The sequence below is a fragment of the Lissotriton helveticus genome, chromosome 2_2 (assembly GCF_964261635.1).
Source record: "Lissotriton helveticus chromosome 2_2, aLisHel1.1, whole genome shotgun sequence".
NCBI classification, from domain to species: domain Eukaryota; kingdom Metazoa; phylum Chordata; class Amphibia; order Caudata; family Salamandridae; genus Lissotriton; species Lissotriton helveticus.
In genome coordinates this window covers 29,196,710-29,219,845 of record NC_136060.1, presented here as the reverse complement: position 1 = coordinate 29,219,845, position 23,136 = coordinate 29,196,710, and the positions used below count along the sequence as shown (strand labels likewise).

General features: G+C 42.5%; 1 protein-coding gene across 3 annotated transcripts in view; it reads left to right on the top strand.

The window, feature by feature from the left end:
- Positions 1 to 23,136, top strand: part of CASP3 (caspase 3) — a 350,335-nt gene that overhangs the window by 287,704 nt on the left and 39,495 nt on the right. For all 3 annotated transcript variants that reach the window (XM_078678016.1, XM_078678014.1, XM_078678015.1), the window contains exon 6: positions 20,433 to 20,553. In XM_078678016.1, coding sequence (XP_078534142.1) covers positions 20,433 to 20,553 — 121 coding nt within the window. The remainder of the gene's footprint in view (positions 1 to 20,432; positions 20,554 to 23,136) is intronic.

Genomic DNA, 23,136 nt, shown 5'->3' with positions numbered 1-23,136 from the left:
AATCCCTTCTGACTACATCCTTGGTAATCCCTAAAAAAAAAACCTCATGTGAGTTAAAACTGAGGGTGTGGAGGTAGGAAACTTGGACTAATTGGCAGAATAATCTACCCAATCCAGGACAAACACATTTTTAAGGAAAAGTGGAGAAGGTCACGGGGCACGAGCGCAAGTGCCAGGCACAACAGAGGTAAGTGGAAGTAATTTTTTTACTAATATCTAAGTTTAATTAAATTAAACGGTTTTTTAATTGAAGTACGTGAGGGAAAGCGCTTAAGGACTAAAATGGCCCCACAGAAAAATAAAAGCACTTTAGCAACAATAAGGAAAGCAAAGCCCAACAGCGAAAATAGACAAGATGACCAAGAGAGCCTGACATCACCGGGGGTCAGGGAAAAAACCAAACGTTCTCAAAAGAATAAAGAGAAAACTCCCAAAGAAGCCCAACAGGGAGGAAGTAAGGGGAGTGCAGCGACCCATACAATCGAAGAATTTGTGGGAAAGCACTTTAAAATGTTTTTTTCACCGGCTAAAGCCGTGGCTACCGAAGAGGAGGAGGATCCATGGAAAGGGGGCACGTCTTTGATTTTTGATGACTGCTTGGCAGACTCAATAGACTTGGTCGACCGATCGGTACAGTCCCTGCTAGGCCAAAAGGGGACAATAATGTCACCGCGACTTTCTTCCTCCCCGCGATTGTTACGACAGACGCCGGAGGAGGTAGTTAGCCTGAGCTCGAGGCACAGTGATGAAAGAACCCCAAACCTAGATGGAAGTCTTGATGGATCAGAAAAGCTGGCATTAACAAGAAGCAATGACCTTGTGGGCCTGGACAAAAATGGCGACACAAATGGTGAAAACCAGCACTTTGAGATAAACTTGGAGTCGTCTGAAACTTCAGCATCTTCAATCCTGGAACTGATGTTAATAGTGCAAAAATCGTTACAAGGATTGTTAGAAGTAACAATGCTAAACCATGATATTCTGAAAAGCCCAAAAATGCACCTGTCTAAAATTGAGGGAGAATTACATGGTATTAGGGAGCAAATGCCCTCAATGTTAAGACCCGTCGTAGATTCGGTGGATATGAGTCAAGGGAGGGAAGGGGAAGAGGAAGGTGGAATTACTAATCCCCCATCAGCAAGTCAAGTCGATATAGCCCATTCCGGGGAAAAACAAGTGTATGTGTCAAGATGGCCAATGCTGGTAAAAAGAAGAGGCGAATTTAGGAATTATGGCTTACCAAAAAGAGTAAGAGTGGCAAGAAGGGGTGTGAAAGCAAAGACAAGCAAAAGAGTGACAAAAAATTATGAAGAAAGCTATGAGTTAACAGAAGCAGTAGTGCATGATCCCAAGTCCCAGCCTCTTAAAATGGCAAGAGAATCCAGTTTAATGAGAACAAGATCAGAGAATTGGGGCGGGAGCCTAGCAAAAGAGGAAAGTAGCTGCAAGAAGCAAACCCACCAGGAAAAGGTGATAAAAGATATGAGACCGGTGGCCCTTGAGCAAGTAAGTGCACCCGCCTGAAAGGTCCCAGCTAAAAAGAAGGTATACTGGACTGGGAAAGTAGCCTGGAGGAGGGTCGCAGAATTAACACAGAACGACTTCAGGGAGAGGGTAATTCTGGAGAAGAGATGGATAAAGGGAACAAGTCACTCTATTTTGAACGAGTAAAATTGGGAAGGGGTGGGAAAAAAGCAAAAAAGAGCGCTTATTTAAATAGGTCCCACCTTCTTAACATATTTGCACATTGCCCAAACCTAAAAAGCATAGGCACAGAAGACTTGAAACAGGTGGGATTTCAGGTAAATGGTGATGGTAAGGAGGTTACTAAGGTACAGTTCTATTCTGCTCTGGCCTTAATGGCAATAATAAATGCAGAGCAGGAGATCTAAAAAGAGGGGATTAGACTAGTGCCTAAAGAAGAGCTAGCACAAGGCCTGATGGTACCCCAGCAGAGATCTTTTTTAAACTACCATGCAGGGCTAGGTAAGAGACAAGTGAAGCTACCAGGAAGAGAAATGGAACAAGGGCGGAAAAACATCAATATAGTGATAAATAATTCGGACCTTGTAGAGTCCTGGAAAAATTGGAGTAATATTGAAAGCCCGGCAGGCCCCTCACAAAGCTATAGGGAAGAATCAGTAATAAATGATCGCCTAAGCGATGTAGAATAGGTAAGGGGGCAACCACGGAGCACATATATGGTCTCTTGGAATATAAATGGGATGGGTACACAAGTAAAACAGGAAACTCTGAAAGAACTCGCAAAAAAGTGTGAAATCATTTGTATACAAGAGACCTGGCTCTGTGGAGAACCCCCGGTAGTGGAAGGGTTTAAACAAATTTACCGCCCAGCAGAAAAATCTACCTCTGGCCGCCCTGCTGGTGGCTTGCTGACTTTGATTTCAACATGTTTATTAACTATGGTTTTTCAGATACCCGTGGCGTCTAAGTGGCTCTTGGCTTGTAGAATACAAACATCATTTGCTGATAAAAAATACGAAAATATGCTGATTCTAAATGTGTATATGCAGTGGAGCTCACGGAAGGAATATGGGGATGAGTTGTTATATTTTAATAATGATCAGGATACACTGTGTGATAAGTATGGAAATGATTTGATGTTGTTACTGGGAGATTTTAATCACAAATTAAACCCAAAATTGTATGATCAGTGGTATATTGAAATTCTAGAGGCTTGCGAAGTGAAAAAAGCAGAATTTCTGGAAACTAAAATAAGGACTGATGCGGCCAACCTGGGCAACTTCTTAGCGACAAAAAGTTGTTGTCTAAATGGGAGGATAACTCAGGATTGTCCCGCAAAGAAAACTTTTAAATATGGGACTCAAAATTGCCCGATAGATTATATTTTTATGTTGGCTTGGAATTTTGAATTGATAAAAGATTTTAGGATTGTCCCCGCGGAATGTAGTGATCATAAAATGTTAAAACTAGACCTGGTAATCGCCCTACATTTAGCATGTGATATAGTTATCCCTCAAGAGATGGATTATCCAAAGCGGATAACCACTCGGTTAACTGAAAAATATATCGAGAGGTTAACTAGTCTGCAACAAAAGGTGCAATTAGATCACTTGTGCGGCGAAAATGTACCTAGGTATGTTGAGAAAATAACTCAAGTAGTGAAAAGCATAAGCGTAGAATTAAGGTATGATGTAAGCGCCAATAAGAACAATGGAAGGCACAAGCAAAGCGAGGAAATTGGTTTAATCAGGAATGCCTACTAAAGAAAAGAGAAGTTAGGCGAGAAGAACGTAGCCTACGGAAAAAAATTGTGCAAACCAGGGCAGAAAACCTAATAAAAATAAAGAGGGAATATATCACCCTAATCCGTAATGCCAAAAGGACCTATAAAGAAACGTGTTGGGGCAAATTATTGGAAGCAATCGAAGCCAAGAATACACGGCAGCTCTGGAAGCTAATCCAGTCAGCAACGGGACCTTCGGTTGCTCCGATGATTTGCGTAGTGGAAGAGGGGGCGTGGGCAGAGTATATACAGCAAGTATATGCCCCGAAGAGTGGGACTGAAAATGAGGCATCTGGGGACTGGCGAGGCCTAGTAGAGGATCTAAAACAAGAATGTTTAACAACAAATGTCCTTAGAACAATAAAGACACTGAACCTAACTAGAGCTGCAGGCACAGATAATCTACCAGCCCTGGTATTAAATTCAAACCAGACTTGGTGGGCGAGATTCTACGCGAAAATGTTTGTCTTAATTTTAGACCAAGGGACTATGCCCCCAAACTGGAAGGGAGCCATAATAAGACCGCTATACAAGAAAGGGGATGTACATGCCCCGAAGAATTTTAGGCTAATCAACCTATTGGATATAGTAGAAAACATTTTCTCTAAAATAATCCTTAGTAAGCTAAAAGCTTGGGTGGAACACAGATCTATCATTCCGGTTGAACAAGAGGGCTTCAAAGAAGGCCACTCCACGATAGATCATTGTTTTGCACTGTGGGCTCTGGCCAGGAAATCGATGGAACAAAATAGCAAATTATTTTGCTGTTCCATCGATTTCCGAGCTGCGTTTGACACAGTATATTGAACATTTTAAAAGAATTACATAGTGGCAATTGGGCCCAGGTCATTAGAGACATAAAGGGCTCACTAACCCATAAAATTCCAGTAAAGAACGGTTTGAGGCAAGGGTGCGTTTTGGCACCCTTGCTTTTCTCAATCTTCTTGGCAGACTTTCCAGTGACCTTGGAAGGTTGAAAAAAGTGCGAGCCCGCGAATGAATAATAATAAAGTGTCATGTCTCTTATACGCCGATGACCTTGTGATCTTGGATCAAACTGAAATGGGTCTCCAAAGGAAACTAAATGTGTTCAATAAGTACTGTGATAAAAAGCTCTGAACAGTGAATATGGAAAAAACAAAGATCCTATGTTTTGGAAAGAGGGTAAACAATTTTAATTGTTTTTTAGGACAGGATAAATTAGACGTAGTATGTGAATATAAATACTTAGGCCTTTGGTTTAATAGTGCATTAAAGTGGAACACCCACTTGGAGGCACAGACGGCAAAGGCTTACTCTTCGGTCTGTGGTCTGAAAAAATTTAATAAATATTATGGCGATATGTCACACGGACCGCTTCTGAAGGCTTTTGAAGTTATGATCCCCCCACAAGTGCTTTATGGAGCAGAGGTGCTTTTCCTGAGTGGTAAAAGAGGGTGGGACCGGGAAGAAGGTAAAATTGTGAAAATGTTGCTGTCCTTACCAAATAGCTCCATGATTCAAGCTATTAGAATGGAGGTGGGTTTAACATCATGGGAAGTAAAGACCCAACTGTCCTTAATAAGATTTTGGAACCGACAGGAGCCTGGTGGTGATGAGAAGGTCTCAATTTGGTGTAGAGAGGAAATCCGAGTAAGCAGCTTACGCTGGGGCGAGACGTGAAGAAATCCCTCCAGACGGTAGCCGCGCACTTGAAATTGAGCCTCTCCCGCCCACTGTTGAATATAGTCTGCACTAAAAAAATGCTTAGAGACCAAGGGCTTGAATACTCCAGATCAAAGGACATGGACTATCTGAGGCTAAAAAATCGGTGAATTGGGTAAAGAATGAATGGGAAAAGGAGGTCCGGTTCCCATACCTGGATTTACTGCCTAGTAGATGGCTGAGACATGAAATCTTGAAGGTTCGAGTGGGCCTAAATCCATGGAAGATTGATAGAAAAATAAGAGTGGCCCTGATCCATCCGGACGGTACTTGTAAATGTGGTCTAGGAGTAAGAATGATATTTTACATATACTGTTTGATTGTACTTGTATTTTAGCAATTCGGAAAACTTTTTTACGTCCAATTTTTTAAAAATATGAGGTGACCTCTCGTGCTGATGCTATTGACCTCCTTACAGAAATGTCATTTCTGGATACTACAATTGCGTTGGGGAAATTTCTGAAAGTGACAAGAGAATATGTAATGGAGGCAACAAAGGAGAGTGGGAGAGTTTAAAATTGTAGAGTATCCCAATTTTTATGCATATGGTTTTATAAGTGTTGTAAATGTGTAAAATGAATTGTGGTTTTAAATATTTTATCACTATGTGCGATCCATTGTTCTATGTGTGGTTTATTGACTATTGTCTAAATAAACTTTGTTATCAATCAATCACTGATGGTGATAAAACACAGTGCATACATCATACTTGCATCCATGCTACCGTTCAAGAAGATCTACTGACCTGTGCATCAGGCCTGGCGGAATTGGAGCCAAAGTTGGCAATCCAGTGCTGATGCAAAAACCCACCTTGAAGAAATGCAGATGATACTAAATCTGTTTAACCTGTAACATACTGAGATTCGTGGCGTGATCCGGAAGGCAAATAAACCTTTCCCCAAACTAAGAAAATCGGAGCTGTGTAGAGAAGGAGCTGCTTTAGTAGTAGTAGTAGTAGTGGAATCTAGTGATTTGAGAGGTAGAATTTTGTGCAAGGCAATCCTAAAGAAAAGTGTTCTGCTGGTGGAAAAACATTTAGATTTTTTCCCCAACAATTTGCATCCCACTACACTCACCAGGACAAAAGCTCAACTAGAAGTTATATGAGACATAGTGTGAGGAGGACTTGCAGCTTCAGGGTGCTTCACTGTCTGCCTAAGGATTGACTGTGGGGGAAAGAGGTTTATCTTGTCACAGTCTGACTCTGCAAAACCATTTTGTGGGAGCTTACAAGCAGGGGCTAGATGATTTTGTGTCTCTTTGCAGCTGAATATTGTGGTCCCGGTCCAAGTATGTTGAGGGTGCTTCGATGGCTTGAGTGTGTCCTAGCTTTGGGGAGTAACTTGGTCCTGGCAAAAGGCCAGTGTACCCTTCTTAGAGGCGTAAAAGGCACTTAGCATACTTTAGTTATGTTTTTCAGTTTCTTATCTCTGTTCTCCCCTTCTCTTAAACTTCGTGAATGAGCCACGGTGAAGGTTATGGTGACCTAGTTATCTGAGACATGTTCGCATGGAATTACTTTGTATATGTCTAATTACTTTTCCTTCATTTTGTTGGACAGGTTTTTTTGCATTGAATTTGGATTTGTCCTTAAATATGCTACTGTGATCAATCATTTAATACAAAACAAATGTATTTTTTTAAAACGCCCCACTGTCGCATTTAATATGGGGTAACATATAAAGCAACTTAAGACCTTATATGGGATAGTGTGCAGTAAGTTCCAGATCATAATTTTATGGATTTTAAACTCAAATTGTGCATATAAAGGCAATGAACCAATGGTTTCTAATAAAGGCTAAGGAATGAGCAGAGTTTTAATGAAGATGTCCCTAAATGACAAAAATGTTTGATCCTGGGTTAATCACTTTAGCTGCATGTGGCCTGTTTTCTACTGATTTTAAAAACAAGCATTTGCAATGCAATAGGTCTCAAATTAGGAAAGTTTGAGCTTTTGGTATTGTAAATGACAAATTTTGTATTTATGTGTTGGTTTTGAAAATAGCTAAATTAATAGCTTTGTCATTTACAATGCCAATAGTTTTAACTTTCACATATGTGACACCTATAGCATTTGTAATGCAATATGTGTTGTATTTACGTGACTTAGATGTATTGATATTACAAATAACAATGGCTTTTATTTTTTTAAATAATTAATACTTAAATAAAAGCTATTGTAATTTATAATGGCAATAGCTTACACTTTTGTAAATACCTTTTGTGAAGATTATGTTCAGTGTATTTTAGTGTGACGAAAATCCAAGAACAGAAGTGAAAAATTAACTTCTTTTTGTGACATTTGTAATAAAGCTTGAAACATTGAGAGAACATATTTGAACCAGTTGTTGTTGAATGGTTGCACAGTTTGATGCTGTGGTGGCGCTGAGTGATGTTGTGGTGGCGACGAGTGATGCTGTGGCGTTCAGTGATGCTGTGGTAGCGCATAGTGATGTTGTGTTGCCCCTGAGTGATCCTGTGGTGGTGCTGAATAATGCTGTGGTGATGCGATAGAGTGAGGGCGATAGATAGAGGGGGGCGATAGATCGCTAGAGGGAGGGCGATAGATCGCTAGAGGGAGGGCGATAGATCGCTAGAGGGCGGGCGATAGATCGCTAGAGGGAGGGCGATAGATCGATAGAGGGAGGGCGATAGATGGAGTGAGGGCGATAGATAGAGGGGGGCGATAGATCGCTAGAGGGAGGGCGATAGATCGCTAGAGGGAGGGCGATAGATCGCTAGAGGGCGGGCGATAGATCGCTAGAGGGAGGGCGATAGATCGATAGAGGGAGGGCGATAGATGGAGTGAGGGCGATAGATGGAGTGAGGGCGATAGATGGAGTGAGGGCGTGTAGAGAGAGTGAGGGCGTGTAGAGAGAGTGAGGGCGTGTAGAGAGAGTGAGGGCGTGTAGAGAGAGTGAGGGCGTGTAGAGAGAGTAAGGGCGTGTAGAAAGAGAGAGGGCGTGTAGAGAGAGAGGGGGTGTAGAGAGAGAGAGGGGGTGTAGAGAGAGAGAGGGGGTGTAGAGAGAGAGAGGGGGGGGTGTAGAGAGAGAGGGGTGTAGAGATAGAGAGGGGTGTAGAGAAAGAGGGGGGTGTAGAGAGAGGGGTGTAGAGAGAGTAGTATGTTTTAACCATTCGCACGGTTCAGGGACGTCTATGATCAATCAAAGGTGAATCGTCCAGTCGGCTTCCCATGCCAAAGTGATAGCCAAAACAAGTGCTCTCAACCACCATAGTAACTGTCTTGGCCAGTAAGATGGCTTGGTGGATTAAGAGACTGCTGCAAAGATGTGTGGCCGCCAGCCCACTGGTTACATATCAGCATCCTAGTAGTGCCAACTTAGCCTCATATCATTGCGAGGTCAACAAAATGATAATGGGAACGTCTGCTGTTTCCAGCACCATGACACAGCAACACGAGTGTCAGCAAGGGCTATCTAAAACACGATTTCTAATGATTTTATGTTACTGCTGCGGACAAAATGCACTTCTTTAAGTTCCTCTACTACTTTTTCCAATGGTAGCATCTGCTCGGATGCTCATATTTACCTCAGAGGTTCTCTTTCTGTGCTAATAAAACCACCTTGTGTGGGCTTTAAGTTTTCTTTAGCTAGCCAGACACCGGAAAGCACATAGGTACTGATGCCAACCACAGCACGAACAATAAGGACCCCCACCCCTTCCCAATCGATTGCTCACTCTAATAGCTTTGCATTTATCATTATACTTGCTCCAGTGTGATACCAGAAACCATTAAAAAAAAACAGTGCAGATTCGGGTGCAGTAAACTTGCAGGTTTTCCAAAGTGTCATTTTCGTGCTGTATGTGACATTCTAGCTAAAGCCGCAAGTCACTTTCATGGCGCCAGAATGACCAGTCAAGAACGGCTGTTATTTTGTAGTCGAGTAAGATGCCTTCTTCAAAAGGCACAGAAGCACAACGGAGTGCTGGATTTAACGACAACATTTAGAGGTGTTTACAGAGAAAGGCACGTCCGCTTGAGGACGAGCCTGTCATCAGGGGTTACCGGAGGCGCTAAGCTGGCTCGCCACCTGGAAAGGAGGCCGCCTAACAAGGGTAGCGTCACACTCGCCTCCAGCCTGTCAGAAGAGCAGGGAACGTGATTTACGGCCTTGGTAGTAAACCTGCTGTTCAATTATCGCTTGCCTCTGGGATCTTACACCACTCTGCAGCACGCGCCGGCCGTGAACTAATCAGCGAGGGGGAACCAGAGCTCGCACCTGTGTTTCACTGATGCACAGGGCGCCAGGCCCCTGAGGCGTTCAGGACACAAAGCCACTGAAAAACAGAGCCCATATTCAGATAACTTAAGACTATCTTGTTCCTGGAGGCATCAACCATAAAATAACTCATCCACTTCAGCCCTGCACATTGTCTCTTGTAATTCTTCCCCCTACAAGCGCGAAGAGACCGGATGGTGAGCCAGCGCTATACAAAAACTAACTTGCATTACATTACATTACATGTGGAGGGAAAGAACAATTATATACATGGGCTAAATCTATGATCTCAAGCTGTCCGTTTTACACTTCTCCTGTGTTGCATCCCAAATATATTCTTGCTATGTTGTTGTTAACTGTGTGCACTACAGCATTCCGAAAGCTGGGTCGGGTCTGTTAAGTCACAAAGAGGCGGTCCATGAAGTCACGCAGAGAGCCACGTTTGGGAAGTCACACAGAGAGACAAGTTTAACAAAAGTTATAATAAATTGTGTGCTTAGTAAAACAAGGAGCCTGCTCACAGTGCCCGGCAGGTGGCAGCACAGCACTTTAATGGCGAGGACTGAGGCACAGAGTTCCTCTGCGATCTTCAGCAGCGGTCAAAAACATGTTTTTGGGCCGTCTGTTGTGCCTCAACTGATGGATCATCTCGGAAGGAACCCTGCCGAGTTCCCAACAAATTGACAGTTCTGCTGCCTGGAAAAACAAGCTCTTGGTATTGCGGGGCGGGGAGCGGCTTGGAGCGGACTCCTTTGAAGTCTGATGCGGGGGCGGGGGAGTGGATTCCTTTGCTTTGAAGTCTGATGCCGCGACTCTGTTCTATGTGCAAGCGCCCGGGTCACATGAACTGTACCCGATCCGCAGTTTCGGTAGACTTTTGAAAGCCTTACTATAATTTCGACAAACAAGCACTGCTAAAGCAATGCTGTAGTCGAGACCTAAAAATGAGTACTAAGATGAGATTCAGTTTGTATGGGCACTATGCTAAAAAGCAACTACATTTTTCCTTGAGTGACCTAGTCAATTAGCCCCGCATCACCATCGTTTACTTCCACAATGAAAAATATTCATCACAGACCGATTTATCAAGTGCCAGAGTAGGACGATGCCCCAGTGCAAAACAACGGTAATGTGAGAGGTGGGCTGATTGCAAGCATCTGATCAAAAAGTTGATTTTTATGCTTTTTCCTACCACAATGTAAAACAAACCTGGAACTAGAAGGAAAGACTCGGAGCGGCCTTTGTTAAGCACTAAATATGATCTGCCAACGCCACTGGAATATTTCAGTTGTTGCAGAGGTCCAGGGCAGCAGCCGCAGCCCAGTCAGTCCAGCCCTTGACAACTGATGGAGGGGTTGCCCAGTGGTCCACACCCGCCCTTAAAATAGTTAATTCGATGTAGCAGGGAAGTCCAGCATGATCATAGATGGAGACGGATGATAGGAGTTCAATTGAATTGACTGTCTTTTAGTCCCAGTCGTATTCCAGTCAAAAATCCAGACACTGGTTACGGGTGAGAGACTGTTGATGTGCTCAATTAACCCCATACATGATGATGTGCTGTGAAGACTGGGAGTATTACCACCCTATACCACTACTCACCCATAAACCCTAAAATTACCCTTACTACCTTACCAATGCCCATCCCAAAACACACACTCTTTTTTTTTTGTTTTTTTTTTTGCACTGTCACAAGGAGACACATTGGGAAAATGTTGGGAAGCGTATAAATGATAATCTGCCAAAGAAAAAATAAATGAAACCCATGATGTGAGTTAAGCCAGTAGAGCTCAGTAGATCTATCCCAGAGGAATTGAAGATTGTTCACTATCGGCACCTGCAAGAACCAATTAGGGGGCAACCACGTCGCATACAAAGCTGTACATGTTGTATTAAAACAGTGAGTGGCTGTTTTGTGCTGGCCATCATGAATATTAGCTAGATCTGAGATGTGTTTTAGTTTCTACTGTAACTGACCTTAGATTCCTAATTTTTGCTCTTCTCTTTCACTGTGTGCTTCTGCCCCTGAACTCCACATTGCTCTTTCACCCGGAGCTTTTGCCCCCTGCACTTTACGTTGCTCTTTTTCACTGTGTGCTTCTACCCCTTACACACCACACTGCTCTCCTTTGCCCATGTTCTCTTTCACTTGTTTACCCCTATCCACCGTGTGGCTTCACCCCTCCCACAACTATATTTTTTTTTAAAGCACTTCCAATTCAATTTTAAAACCAGGCTTTTGCGATACTTTAAAAAATGTGCCAGTCTATCTGGGATTGGTAAATAAAAAGATAAAACACTGCCCTTTGTACATGTGTGTTGAATGTATGCCTACAAAATGATGTGACAGTCGTGTCATTAGGTATTTCCCCCCCCCCCCTTTTTTTACGGCCTGGTGCACAGCAACTGAGATGCTGTTCAACATGGCTGAAAACTAACAAACCTAATAGGTCTCAGAACCGAGACCTATTGGCTTTGCTAGTGTTTGTTCAATAATTAGGCTGTTTTAGTTACCTCCTGAAGATGTAATGGCACGTTTTTTCTGTTTTTTTATTTTATTTCTTATTGCTCTTTACTATTTAATGTAATTATATACCTCTGCCTCGGTTGTGCCTCTGTTTAGGTACATTGGGATTCAGGTTTCCATTCTCGAGTAAACTTTTAAAAGATTTATAGAGATTGTATAAATTATAAACATTAACATTCTATGTATAAATTAATAAACATTAACATTCTATATAACTAGTTAACATCAGCAACATCCTCAAAGATATATGTGCTAACCGGGAGTTAGTAATTTCCTTAACTGTTTCAATTCATATTATTTGTACATTCAATTTTTTTGTCCACATTTGTCTCCTAGGTGTTAATCTAATTTGCTTCTATCGCGCATTTTAATCATAAATAAAATTCTGGGGGTTGTTAAATCAGCCTTTGCCTCTGTTAATATCACCTCTGTTAATATCAATATCTAATCCCTGTCCCCAGATGGTATATCCTTGCCAATCCTTCTTTGCAATACTTCATTGATTCAGCCCTGGTCATTTTTTGAACACCCATTTGGAAGTCTTCACGTTTGGAGGAGCATTAGCTTTCCAATCAATTCTTATATTCCTTTTAGCTTTGGTTAGTGCAAGGTGTACAAATGTATAGTCTTGCTTTGCTGCTTTCTATCTGTGCATGTTTCCCAACAAACACAGCACGGGTTGGGCTTCAGTCTTTTCTCTGTCATTTTGGAAAGGGACCTTAATATTTCAGCCCAGAATTGCGCCATCAGTGTGCATTCTCAGACCATGTGATATCCACCTATGATTCGTGACATCTGGGCATTGATCCAGAGACCCCTGGGTATATCCTGTCTGTTGTCGCTGGTGATAATGATGTCTGTTGCAAGTAGTTGAGCTGTTTACATTTAAATGCCGGGTTTTTAGTGACTTTCTATATTCTGGGCTACTGAGTCATAGTCCCTGTTTGGTGTGTGATGTTGATGCATGAATAAAAATAGTTAAGCCTAAAGTATTTAATTCAACAGCACTACGAGGCTACACTAATGCCAGACTACATTATTATATAAAAGCATACCATACTTAGAAAAAGCCTTTTTGCACCCACCTACTTATAGAATAGCTTGCAATTGGATCTGAATGTTGAGGTATATAAATATAAAATCAATAAATGCAAATGCATTGCATACATTAATGCACTCGGCCCTTCCACACTAGCAGTTGAGGCAGAATGTCCTTAGTGTGGACTTATCACTGCTCAAGGCACCCGAGGAGTGTAGAGTAGATCTGGCGGCAGTAGTAGGAGCTCCAGCAGGAAGGAGTTAGGAGGACCGCAAAGTAACCAGCGGCAGCCCTTGCACTGATGGTTGTATTCCCTTGCACGTCCATCTGCATTTCAGCGCAAGCCCACAGTTTTGCTGGAGGCTGGCTGTATGCGCTGAGTAATGTTCACAGTGCAGCCTCTAAGTCTATTCCCTATCAGATGACTGCACTGTCGATGCAGTCTTGAGGCCTCCAAGAACATGTTTCAGTGGGTGGCAGCCCATCACACGCCAAGAGGGTCAAACTAGGGGGAAAATGGCAATGAGTAGGCGAGAACAGAATTTGAGGGCTGAATATCATGTTGCATTTATCAAAATTAAGGAGATTTTTTTTATGTGGAGGAAGGTTTGAGTGAATGCTTTGTTGAATGGGGCCAAGTTTGTATGTTGGTACTTGTTGAACTCCATGTCATTTAAGGGAGCCTTGTACTTGGGTGGGGTAAGGAGGATTGAGGCTCATTCAACATTCTATAACCAGCAATTAAAGGTTTGAGGCATGTGTTCTGTAGATGCACATGCATTGCATAAGTCTGCCATCATGTGTTGGGCTCGGATGATTACAAGTTGTTTTTCTTCCTAGAAGTTTTCTTCGAGTCACAAGGCTGTGTGACTCCTCCTCTTGGTAATACTGTGCATGGTCATCAACGCCATCTTCAGATTGTTTTTTCCGTTGACTGGTTTGGATGTAGTATCTCGCGCTCAAGTTCGAGACTCCTTTGGGCTCACTTCGGTCTGTTTAGATCTGTTGAAGGTATTGTAAATGTAATTTGCACTTGTATAGCGCCTATCACCCAGGGGTCTCTAAGCGCTGTACGAATACCGCTGTGGAACCCTTTCTGGCCTGTTCCTGTGAGGTGTCCACTCCTGGGCACCCCCAAGGTGAAGCCAGGCATCCTAGCGTTGTTAGGGCCGGTGTGGAGATTAAGGAAGCTATTGCCCAGAGTTGCAGAGTGGAACCCAAGATTAGAGTAGGCACCGAGGCGAGAATTATCGGGTCCAAGGACATTGAACCCAAGACCCTGCCGCGACAGGGATTGAACCCTCGTCCCGGGCCAGACCTCTGCCTCAGGGTCTGCCGCTCTAATCGGTGAGCCACACTTCTCCACGTCTTGCATTGTCTCGATCGGTATAATATTGCGGCCAAAACACCCACTCCATAGCGGGTCTTCGGCTCGTTTCCTCGGCCCATGGGCCGCGCCCGGTTGGGCAAAACTTTTCTATTTCCAACGCCTTCGGAGAATGACGTGCTGATGGAATGCACTCCGTTCCGTTTCTGTCGGAAGTGTCACTCCAAATACCCTCACACTGACCAACATCCTGTTTGCAACGTATGCCTCTCGCCCACTCATCAAGAGGACAGCTGCGAGGCCTGCAAGTCCTTTCAGTCCAAAGAAACTCTTCTGGATCAACGTGCTAGATGACAGGGAATGCAGCGCAAGCAAGTGGACGATGTCCCAGACATCTTCGGTCGACAAGAGGAGGAGGAGGAAGCTTCGGCAGCGCAGGATGAATCGCTTTCCATCTATGATTTAGAGTCTCAATCCAATGATAACTCGACCATTTTTCAGCCATCACAGAAGCAACGGACAGTGAATACTTCTACCTCTGATCCCAACCTGAAAGTATCGGCTTGCACAAAAAAACCTGCTCACGGGCCACCACTGTAGACAAGCCATGGTGCACACCAAAAATAGGACTGAAGCCCTGCCCTCTTGCTCGGCTCTGAATGTTAGGCCTACAACAGGGGCCTTCATTTCCTTTACATCTGAGGCCACAACTCCTCGTTCTTCGGTCTCGTCACCGAAACAGAGATTTTCTATTTCGCAACTGAATGTTCCACCATTGAAAACAAAGCTTCCACCACCGAAATGCTGTTTTCGGTCTGAAATCTCCTCCAGAGCCAATCCTCGAGCAGTTTCATCTATTGCTCGATCCGAAACAAAAAGACAGCAAATTTAGCCTGGAACCAATACAGGAGGATTTTCTGTTTGAGACTTTGTCTAATGCACCAAGAGGGGCACAATAATTAACCATTACGCAAGGGTATGACACATCATTCAGACGGAATATTTAAAGACCCAATCAAAGCCAGGATAATTACACCATGCATTAACAAAAAGTCGAAGCAGCACCATCAGACGCCATTTTTATTAGAGGCCAACTACCTCGGACTCTCTAGTACTATTCATTGCAAGAAAGGGGGCTAACTCACAAACTACTGGAGATGCACCACCTCCAGAAAGAGTCCACGCTAATAGATTCCTTTGGTAAACAAGTTTCTGCACAAGCAGCTAATCATTGGTGTATAGCCAGGCTCTATTAGCAAGGTATGACAGAGCCCACTGGGAGGAAATGCAGGGGCTCCTCCAACACCTGCCAGAAGAGCATAGAAAAAGGCGCCAAGAAATGATAAATTAAGGTAAACTTATTACCAACAATTCTATTAAATGTGCACTGGATGTAGCAGACAGCGCTGCCAAGGGTATATACATCAGTATCCTATTACATAGGCACGCATGGTTAAGGGTGTCAGGATTTAAGCCTGAGGGTACAGCAAGCCATAGTTAATCTCTGTTTTGATAAAGAACATCTTTTCAGACCTCAAGTGGACACAGTCCTTAAATAAATGAAGAAGGAAACTGAGGTAGCAAAATGAATGAGAACTCTACAAACTAACATGCACCGTGGTTCTTTTTGTAGGCCCAGTTACAAACAAGTTGCAAAATCAGCTACCACAGACTCCTCTGGGTCACCATACTAAAAGTAGGGACAAACCTCTTCTACAGAGGTTCTTGTGGAGGAAAGATTTGTAAAGGAAGAGGCAGAGGAAACCATACCCGTCCCTCAAATGCCAATAACAAGCAATGACTTCCTTACCATTCCACCAGACCACTTACCACCTGTTGGGGGCCTTCTTCAATAGTTTCTCAACAATTGGAAATCAATCACAACAGACCAATGGTTCTTGGACATTATCCAACATCATTATTGTCTGGAGCTCATAACAACTCCTCCAAATATCCCACCTCGCAAACACAAACTATCCACACATCAAATCCTCCTGCAAAAAGAGCTAACAGCTGTGTTACAAAAGGGAGCGATTGTACCAGTTCAACAACAATTTCAGGGAACAGGAGTATATTCACTACACTTCTTATCCCCAAAGAAGATGAATCCCTCACAGAAAATGCCTTAAATTTCAATTTCAAAGAAAACATTATCAGTTCAAAGTTCTTCCCTTTGGGATTACCACTGCACCAAGAGTGTTCCCAAAATTTCTATCAGTGGTAACCTCATATCTACGCAGATAAAATATTCATGTTTTCCCATATCTCGACTGGCTAATCAAAGCAAACAACATCAATTTTTGCATAAACAACATTCAAAAATTCTAATTTTACTACTTTAACTAGGGTTTACCATCAACCTACAAAAGTGTCATTTACAACCAGCCGTTACTCAGTTGTATCTAGAGGCCATGCTCAACACACACTTAGCATTAGCATATCCAAACACTGACAGAATACACCACATAGTAAAATGACCTGTATTTAGCTAGCCCCACACGCCAGACTAAATATGAGACCTCTACAACAATGTCTCTCAACAATGGACTCAATCACTGGAACAGCTTCACAATATAGTGTTGGTAGACAGCCGCACGCATAACTCTCCGCAATGGTGGAATCCACAGAATCTATCCTAAGGGCTGCCGTTTCAGTACCCAGTTTCCCAAATTCTCCTAACAACGATGCTTCCCTAACAGGTTGAGGAGCACATCTCCGCAAACTCACTATTCAGGGAGTATGGGATTCGAAACACAAGAATCTCGATATCAATCAACTAGAGCTGCAAGCTGTTCATCTAGCAATCAAAGCCTTCCTACCTCGCCTACAACACAAATTTGTCCTAATTTGAACAGACAATATAACAACTATGTATTAGTTAAAAAAATCAAGGGTGAACAAACTCTCTCCAATGATCTCAGTTGGCACAGAAAATATGGAGGTTAGCAATACCCCATAACATTTACCTTCTAGCAGAACATGTCCCAGGGACAAGCAATCAAATGATGGACTTTTTCAGCAGAAAGCAACAAGTCCACGAATGGGAAATTCACCCCAAGGTTCTTCAACCATACTTTCACAAGTTTGCAACAAAGAAAGCGAAATGCAAATCTGTTACTGCCAAATGGAAAAAGAGCCCAGATAGTAAATGTTTATTATGTCAAGAGCAGGAAGAAACAATACCACACATACTATTTGTATGCCCAGCTTATAATTCGCCATGAAGTAAGTGGTTAAAATCAATTTGTCTTAACATGGGCACTAGGTCATGTGCAACCGCGTAAGATTACTGAAGACCAGTGCACAAGAGTCCATTGTGATAGCCCTAGCAAAATTCTTGAGCTGGATGTGGAGAACACGGTCTAATCTTGTAAAAGCAACCTCTGCTATAGACTAGTTTTAACTTACTGTTGCTGCTATTGTTGGTGAGCTACTTTTAAGTACGGTGTATGAATGAAATACATAAAGCTAAACTATTCCTGGTGTTGGTATAATATCCTATGAAGATATGACTTTTATAATGATTTACGTGTTTTTTAATCAACTGTTTTACCATGTAATTATACTAATTTGCTATTATTTATTCTGATGCACTGTTTTATCATCTTAGTGATCATGTCCTCATCTAAGATTTTTATTGTGGTATTGAATACTTTTATGTGTCTTTTATGATCAGAATGATCTAAATAAAGACTAAATTGAATTGAATAGAAAAAGCGAAATGGACCCACTTCGCAAGCCAGTATCCACACCATCAATCCAAAGGCAATGCTCTATGGATGAACTGGTCCAGGATATTTGCATACGCTTTTCCACTTCTTCCACTACTTCCATTAGTGGTCAGGAAACTCAGACAAACATCTCTCACCTTGATACTAATAGCTCCAACATGGGCTTGCCAATCGGGGTTTTCAACACTCTAATCCCACACAAGAAGCCTCCCCTAACGCGGACCTTCTCACTCAGAACCACGGAACACTAAGATATCCCAATCTCAAAGAAATGAATCTTGGGATTTGGTTCCTGAAGTTTTTGGATTTGCAAACTTAAATTTACCTCAAGGATGTATGAACATTCTCAAAGAGGCTTGCAAACCTACCACAAGGCAAGGTTATGCAGCAAAATGGAAACGTTTCATTATGTTCTGCCACAAACAAGACATCAACCCTCTTCATGCAAAAGTACAAACAATTATTTTTTACCTATTGCATATACAAACTGCAGGGTTGGCATACACCTCTATACGATTACATCTTCATCTATTGCAGCATATCTATGAAACAGGCAGCTATTCTACCTGTTTTTAAAATTCCATTTATTATAGCCTTTATAGAGGGACTTTAAAAAGGATAATTTCTCCTATACTTCAATCTGCTCCAGCATGGAACTTAAACATTGTCCTAACAAGGCTAATGAGTCCACCTTTTGAACTATTACACTGTTTGTCAATTACAGTACCTTTTATGGAAACTTGCCTTTTTAATCACAGTAACTTCTCTTAGAAGGCCAGAGAAATTCAGGCGTTAACTCTTGAGGAGCCTTTCTTTCGAATAAATCATGACACATTAGTGCTTAGAACTAACACCAAATTCCTACGAAAAGTGGTTTCAAATTTTCATAATAATCAATCCATTGATTTGCCTGTCTTTTTCCCACAACCAGACACAGTTGCAGAAAGGTCATTACACCCTTAAGATGTCAAAAGGGCCCTAATATACTACATCAACCTTTCTGTCTATCAAAGGCTTTTATCAGATGTGATTAATTGGAGCGATCCTTTTTCACTTGGTATTGTCTGTGTGATATTTGTGTCCTTGACCCCTTGTCTTTACATCTAGCCTAGGTCATTATCTTATCTGGTATTTTTCTGTGAGGATTGTTTTATTATATTTTTTGTGTGCTTTTATGGTTTTATTTCTTCTAACCAAATAAAGATTATTCTGATTTGATTTACTACATCTACAGGACTAAATCGTTCAGAAAGACAAAACAAATTATTTGTTGCCTTTGCACCTCCTCATATGGGAAAGGCAATATCTAAATCAGGAATTTCAAGATGGAGAGTTTAATGCATCTAAACATGCTATATATAAGCTAAACAACATCTACCTGTTCCCCCAAAAGCTCACTCCACTAGAAAAGATTGGAGCCACCATGGATTTCTTAGGGAATATTCCTATTGCTAATATTTGTAAAATAGCAACATGGTCTACTCCACACATTTTCACAAAACATTGTGTGGATGTATTCACACACCAAAAAGCCAATGTTGGTCAAGCAGTACTTAAAACTCTTTTTCAAACAACTGCAACCCCAACAAGTTGACTACTGCCTAGGGAGAGACTGCTTGACAGTCTATGCAAAGCATGTGTATCTACAGCACACATGCCTCGAACGAATAATGTTACTTATCCTATAAGCATCTGTTCTTGGCATGTAGTGCTGTAGATTCACATGCACCAACCCTCTTCCTCAATAAGTCTTGTGTAGGTTGCAGTTCATACACTTTATTTCATAGTAACACATGGACATTTCATTGCTTACATATACAGCATTCTTACATTCTCACCTACCCACGGTAAAAGAATTTGAAGATGGCGTTGATGTCCATGAGCAGTATTACCAAGACGAGCAGTCTCCTAGCCCTGTGACTCAAAGAAAACACCTTGGAACAAAAGCAACTTGTAATCATCGGAGCCCAACATTAGATGGCAGACTTATGCAAACCATGTGAATCTACAGAAATACATGCCAAGAACAGATGCTTACAGGGTAAGTAACAGAATCCTTTTCTACAACGAATAGTTTATCTACCACTTAGCATTGTTCATAAGGTGAAGTGTATAAAGTCATCTACCACAAACCTGACGGGTTATTAGTGCCTTCATTGAGCATGACATTGAAATGTTTATATTAGTGTTTTGCTATAAGTACTACTTAAATTGAGCTTTAGAGTGTCTAATGTTTGTAGGGTTGCCCATACACGTATCTGCATCAATAACATCTGGTCACTAGTCCATCCATACTCTACAATACTGTACAATTTGCATGGCAAAAGGTATTAACAAAGCTATCCCTGTAGACACATGCTTGGAGAATCACATATATTCTAGTTGTGTTTTCAATGTATCTTGTCTGTTTTATAGCTTCTCTTAACAGTGATTTATTCTGCATGTTAAATATATCCAGTGCCATTGACAAAATGGTTGGTTACTACAAATGTTTTTGTCTTTATTTTATATATTATGAGTTTGGAAAAACTTTGTTCAATAATTAAATGAATAGCATTGACCAAACTAAATTTGATCATTTGTTTTATTTTATAGGCCTGCAGAGGAACAGAATTAGATGGAGGAATTGAGGCAGACAGTGGAGGAGATTCGTCTGATGATCAACAGAGAATTCCTGTGGAGGCAGATTTCCTCTATGCTTATTCAACAGTTCCTGGTCAGTTTGTATTATCTCTCTATTTCATGCACTGAGTGCAAGCAATTTTGACATTTGATATGCACATTAATTAATGCAAATGCTTAAAGCAACCAAAATGGGGGTAGGAACTTAAACTTGCAGATATTTTTTCAAATTCAGTTTTTGGGATGTTTTTTAATTGGATGACGCCTAGCTTTTTATAATACATTCCCTTACTTGCACTGCTTGTGGTCAGTTTTGATTTGTAGTGCAGTGACTTTGCTGATTGGTGTTCTGTTATTGAGTGAAACATTACACTGCAAATACAAGGAGATGATGGACGGAGTGCTGAAACCGGAAGACCGGAAACCAGCATCCTGGGACCGGTTTCGGGCTAACAGCCCTCATCAGCCAGGCTTGCTTAAATCCAGTGGCAAAGTGAGCAAGGGACCCACGTCTGGGCATACCCTACCAACTTAGGACGAACAAAGCAAACACAAGGAGATGATAGACGGAGTGCTGAAACTTTTCAAACACTCACCCTAAGTCACAGATCTGGGTTGAATCCATCATCATTCTTTAGCTCACTTTGCCACCCCAGTTCAGACTCGGCTATATGCAAATCTGTCTTAACCCTGTGCCTCATGGAAACAGTCCAGTCCGAACTGCCAAGCCATGTCATCCCTGAACTGGAAACCAGAATCCTGGGACCGGTGGTCCGGTTCAGGCAAGAATCTGTGACTGGGGGTGAGTGGTTGCAAAGTTTCAGCACTCCGTCCATTATCTCCTTGTGTTTGCTTTGAAACATTACACTGTCATTTTCTGAGTTTAATACTGACAGTGGGCAGTCATCACTGTATGTCAATTGGGCTTCCTCTGTCTGTGGAACATCCCATTGAACATTTTAGCTAGCAATTGGTGTAGAGTCTGTTGATGATTTTCATATGGACGGTGCACCATTAGGATGCACTCACAGCCAGATAATTAATGGGAGCGAGATACCTTTATTCCTATTTATTACTGCTTACCCTGGTATTTTCAGCAAGTAGGGCGGGAGAAGAGTAGGTGCATTGCCGCTAGAAATTAGGCAGGGGTTGGCAACACAGCCACAGAGACTGTACCAGTAGTGTGAGTCTCCACCCACAAGGAAATACGGGGAAGGGAGTAAATTGACACCTGGGGATAAAAATGAAATAGGGGAATATGGTGGTAGATGCAACAGGAGGAATGCTTCTCACGCTAGGCTTTTCATTCGGACAGTGTCTCCTGTTGCAGGGGCTGGCACACACTCACTCTCTTAGCTGGTCGGTAAGCTTCTTGACACTTAGGCAGACCTTCAGCTCCTCCAGCATTAAGCGCAGACTCCTCATCTATGGGTGCCTGGCTGTCACGCAGACATCAGCACTGGTGCCACAGCCGCTTTGAGAGTACTCTGTGGAGTACTGCCTTCCTTGTTCATGAAGAATATGGAACAAGTACAAAATGGTGAGGTTTGAATCCCACTTATTTTATACATTTACCAAACAGAGTGTCAAGCAAACAATGGTGCCGAGCTGGTCAAAGTGATCCTGACTTTTCGTGCATCCAGGGTCAGTGTGTCTAGACGAGTGATTCGGTCCATTCTCCTGCGGCCTGGGCTGCATGTCTCTGCCTTCTTTCCTTGTTTGTTTTTGGCTTGTTTTGTTTGGAGAACTGTTCTGGGAAACTGAACAATGGTCACCCTGACCTCCACTCAGCCAAGCCTTCCCCTCCTGATGATACCACCTCGCATCATGAGGTCATTCACACGGCGGCCACCATTCACAATTTGGATTCGCACACATCACAGAGGAGGATGACTTCCTGGTGAAAACGATCTCAATGCAATACCTAAGGGTCTTTGGAAATCCACTCAGGATGTCTTTAGAAAAACGGTTATGACCAGAGTTGACAAAAAGTACAAGGCCTTCCCTTTGGTATTGCTTTGTTCGCCCTAAGTTGGCAGGGTATGCCCAGACGTGGGTCCTTTGCTCACTTTGCCACTGGATTCAAGCTAGCCTGGCTGATGACGGCTGAATAGCCAGAATCCGGTCCCAGAATGGTTGTTTCCGGTCCAGGGAAGACATGGCTTGGCAGTTCGGGCTGGACTGTTCCCATGAGGCACAGGGTCAGACTGATATGCATATGGCCATGTCTGAACTGGGGTGGTGGAGTGAGCTAAACAATGATGATGGATTAAACCCAGATCAGTTGACTGGGGGTGAGTGTTTGATTTGCTCAAGCGCTCAGTCCATCATCTCCTTTGGTATTGCTTTGTTCGCCCTAATTTGGCAGGGTGTGCCCAGACGTGGGTCCCTTGCTCACTTTGCCACTGGATTCAATCTAGCCTGGCTGATGACGGCTGAATAGCCAGAAACCGGTCTCAGGATGCTTGTTTCCGGTCCAGGGAAGACATGGCTTGGCAGTTCGAGCTGGACTGTTCGAGCTGGACTGTTCCCATGAGGCACAGGGTCAGACTGATTTGGATATGGCCATGTCTGAACTGGCGTGGTGGAGTGAGCTAAAGAATGATGATGGATTAAACCCAGATCAGTTGACTGGGGGTGAGTGTTTGATTTGCTCAAGCCCTCCGTCCATCATCTC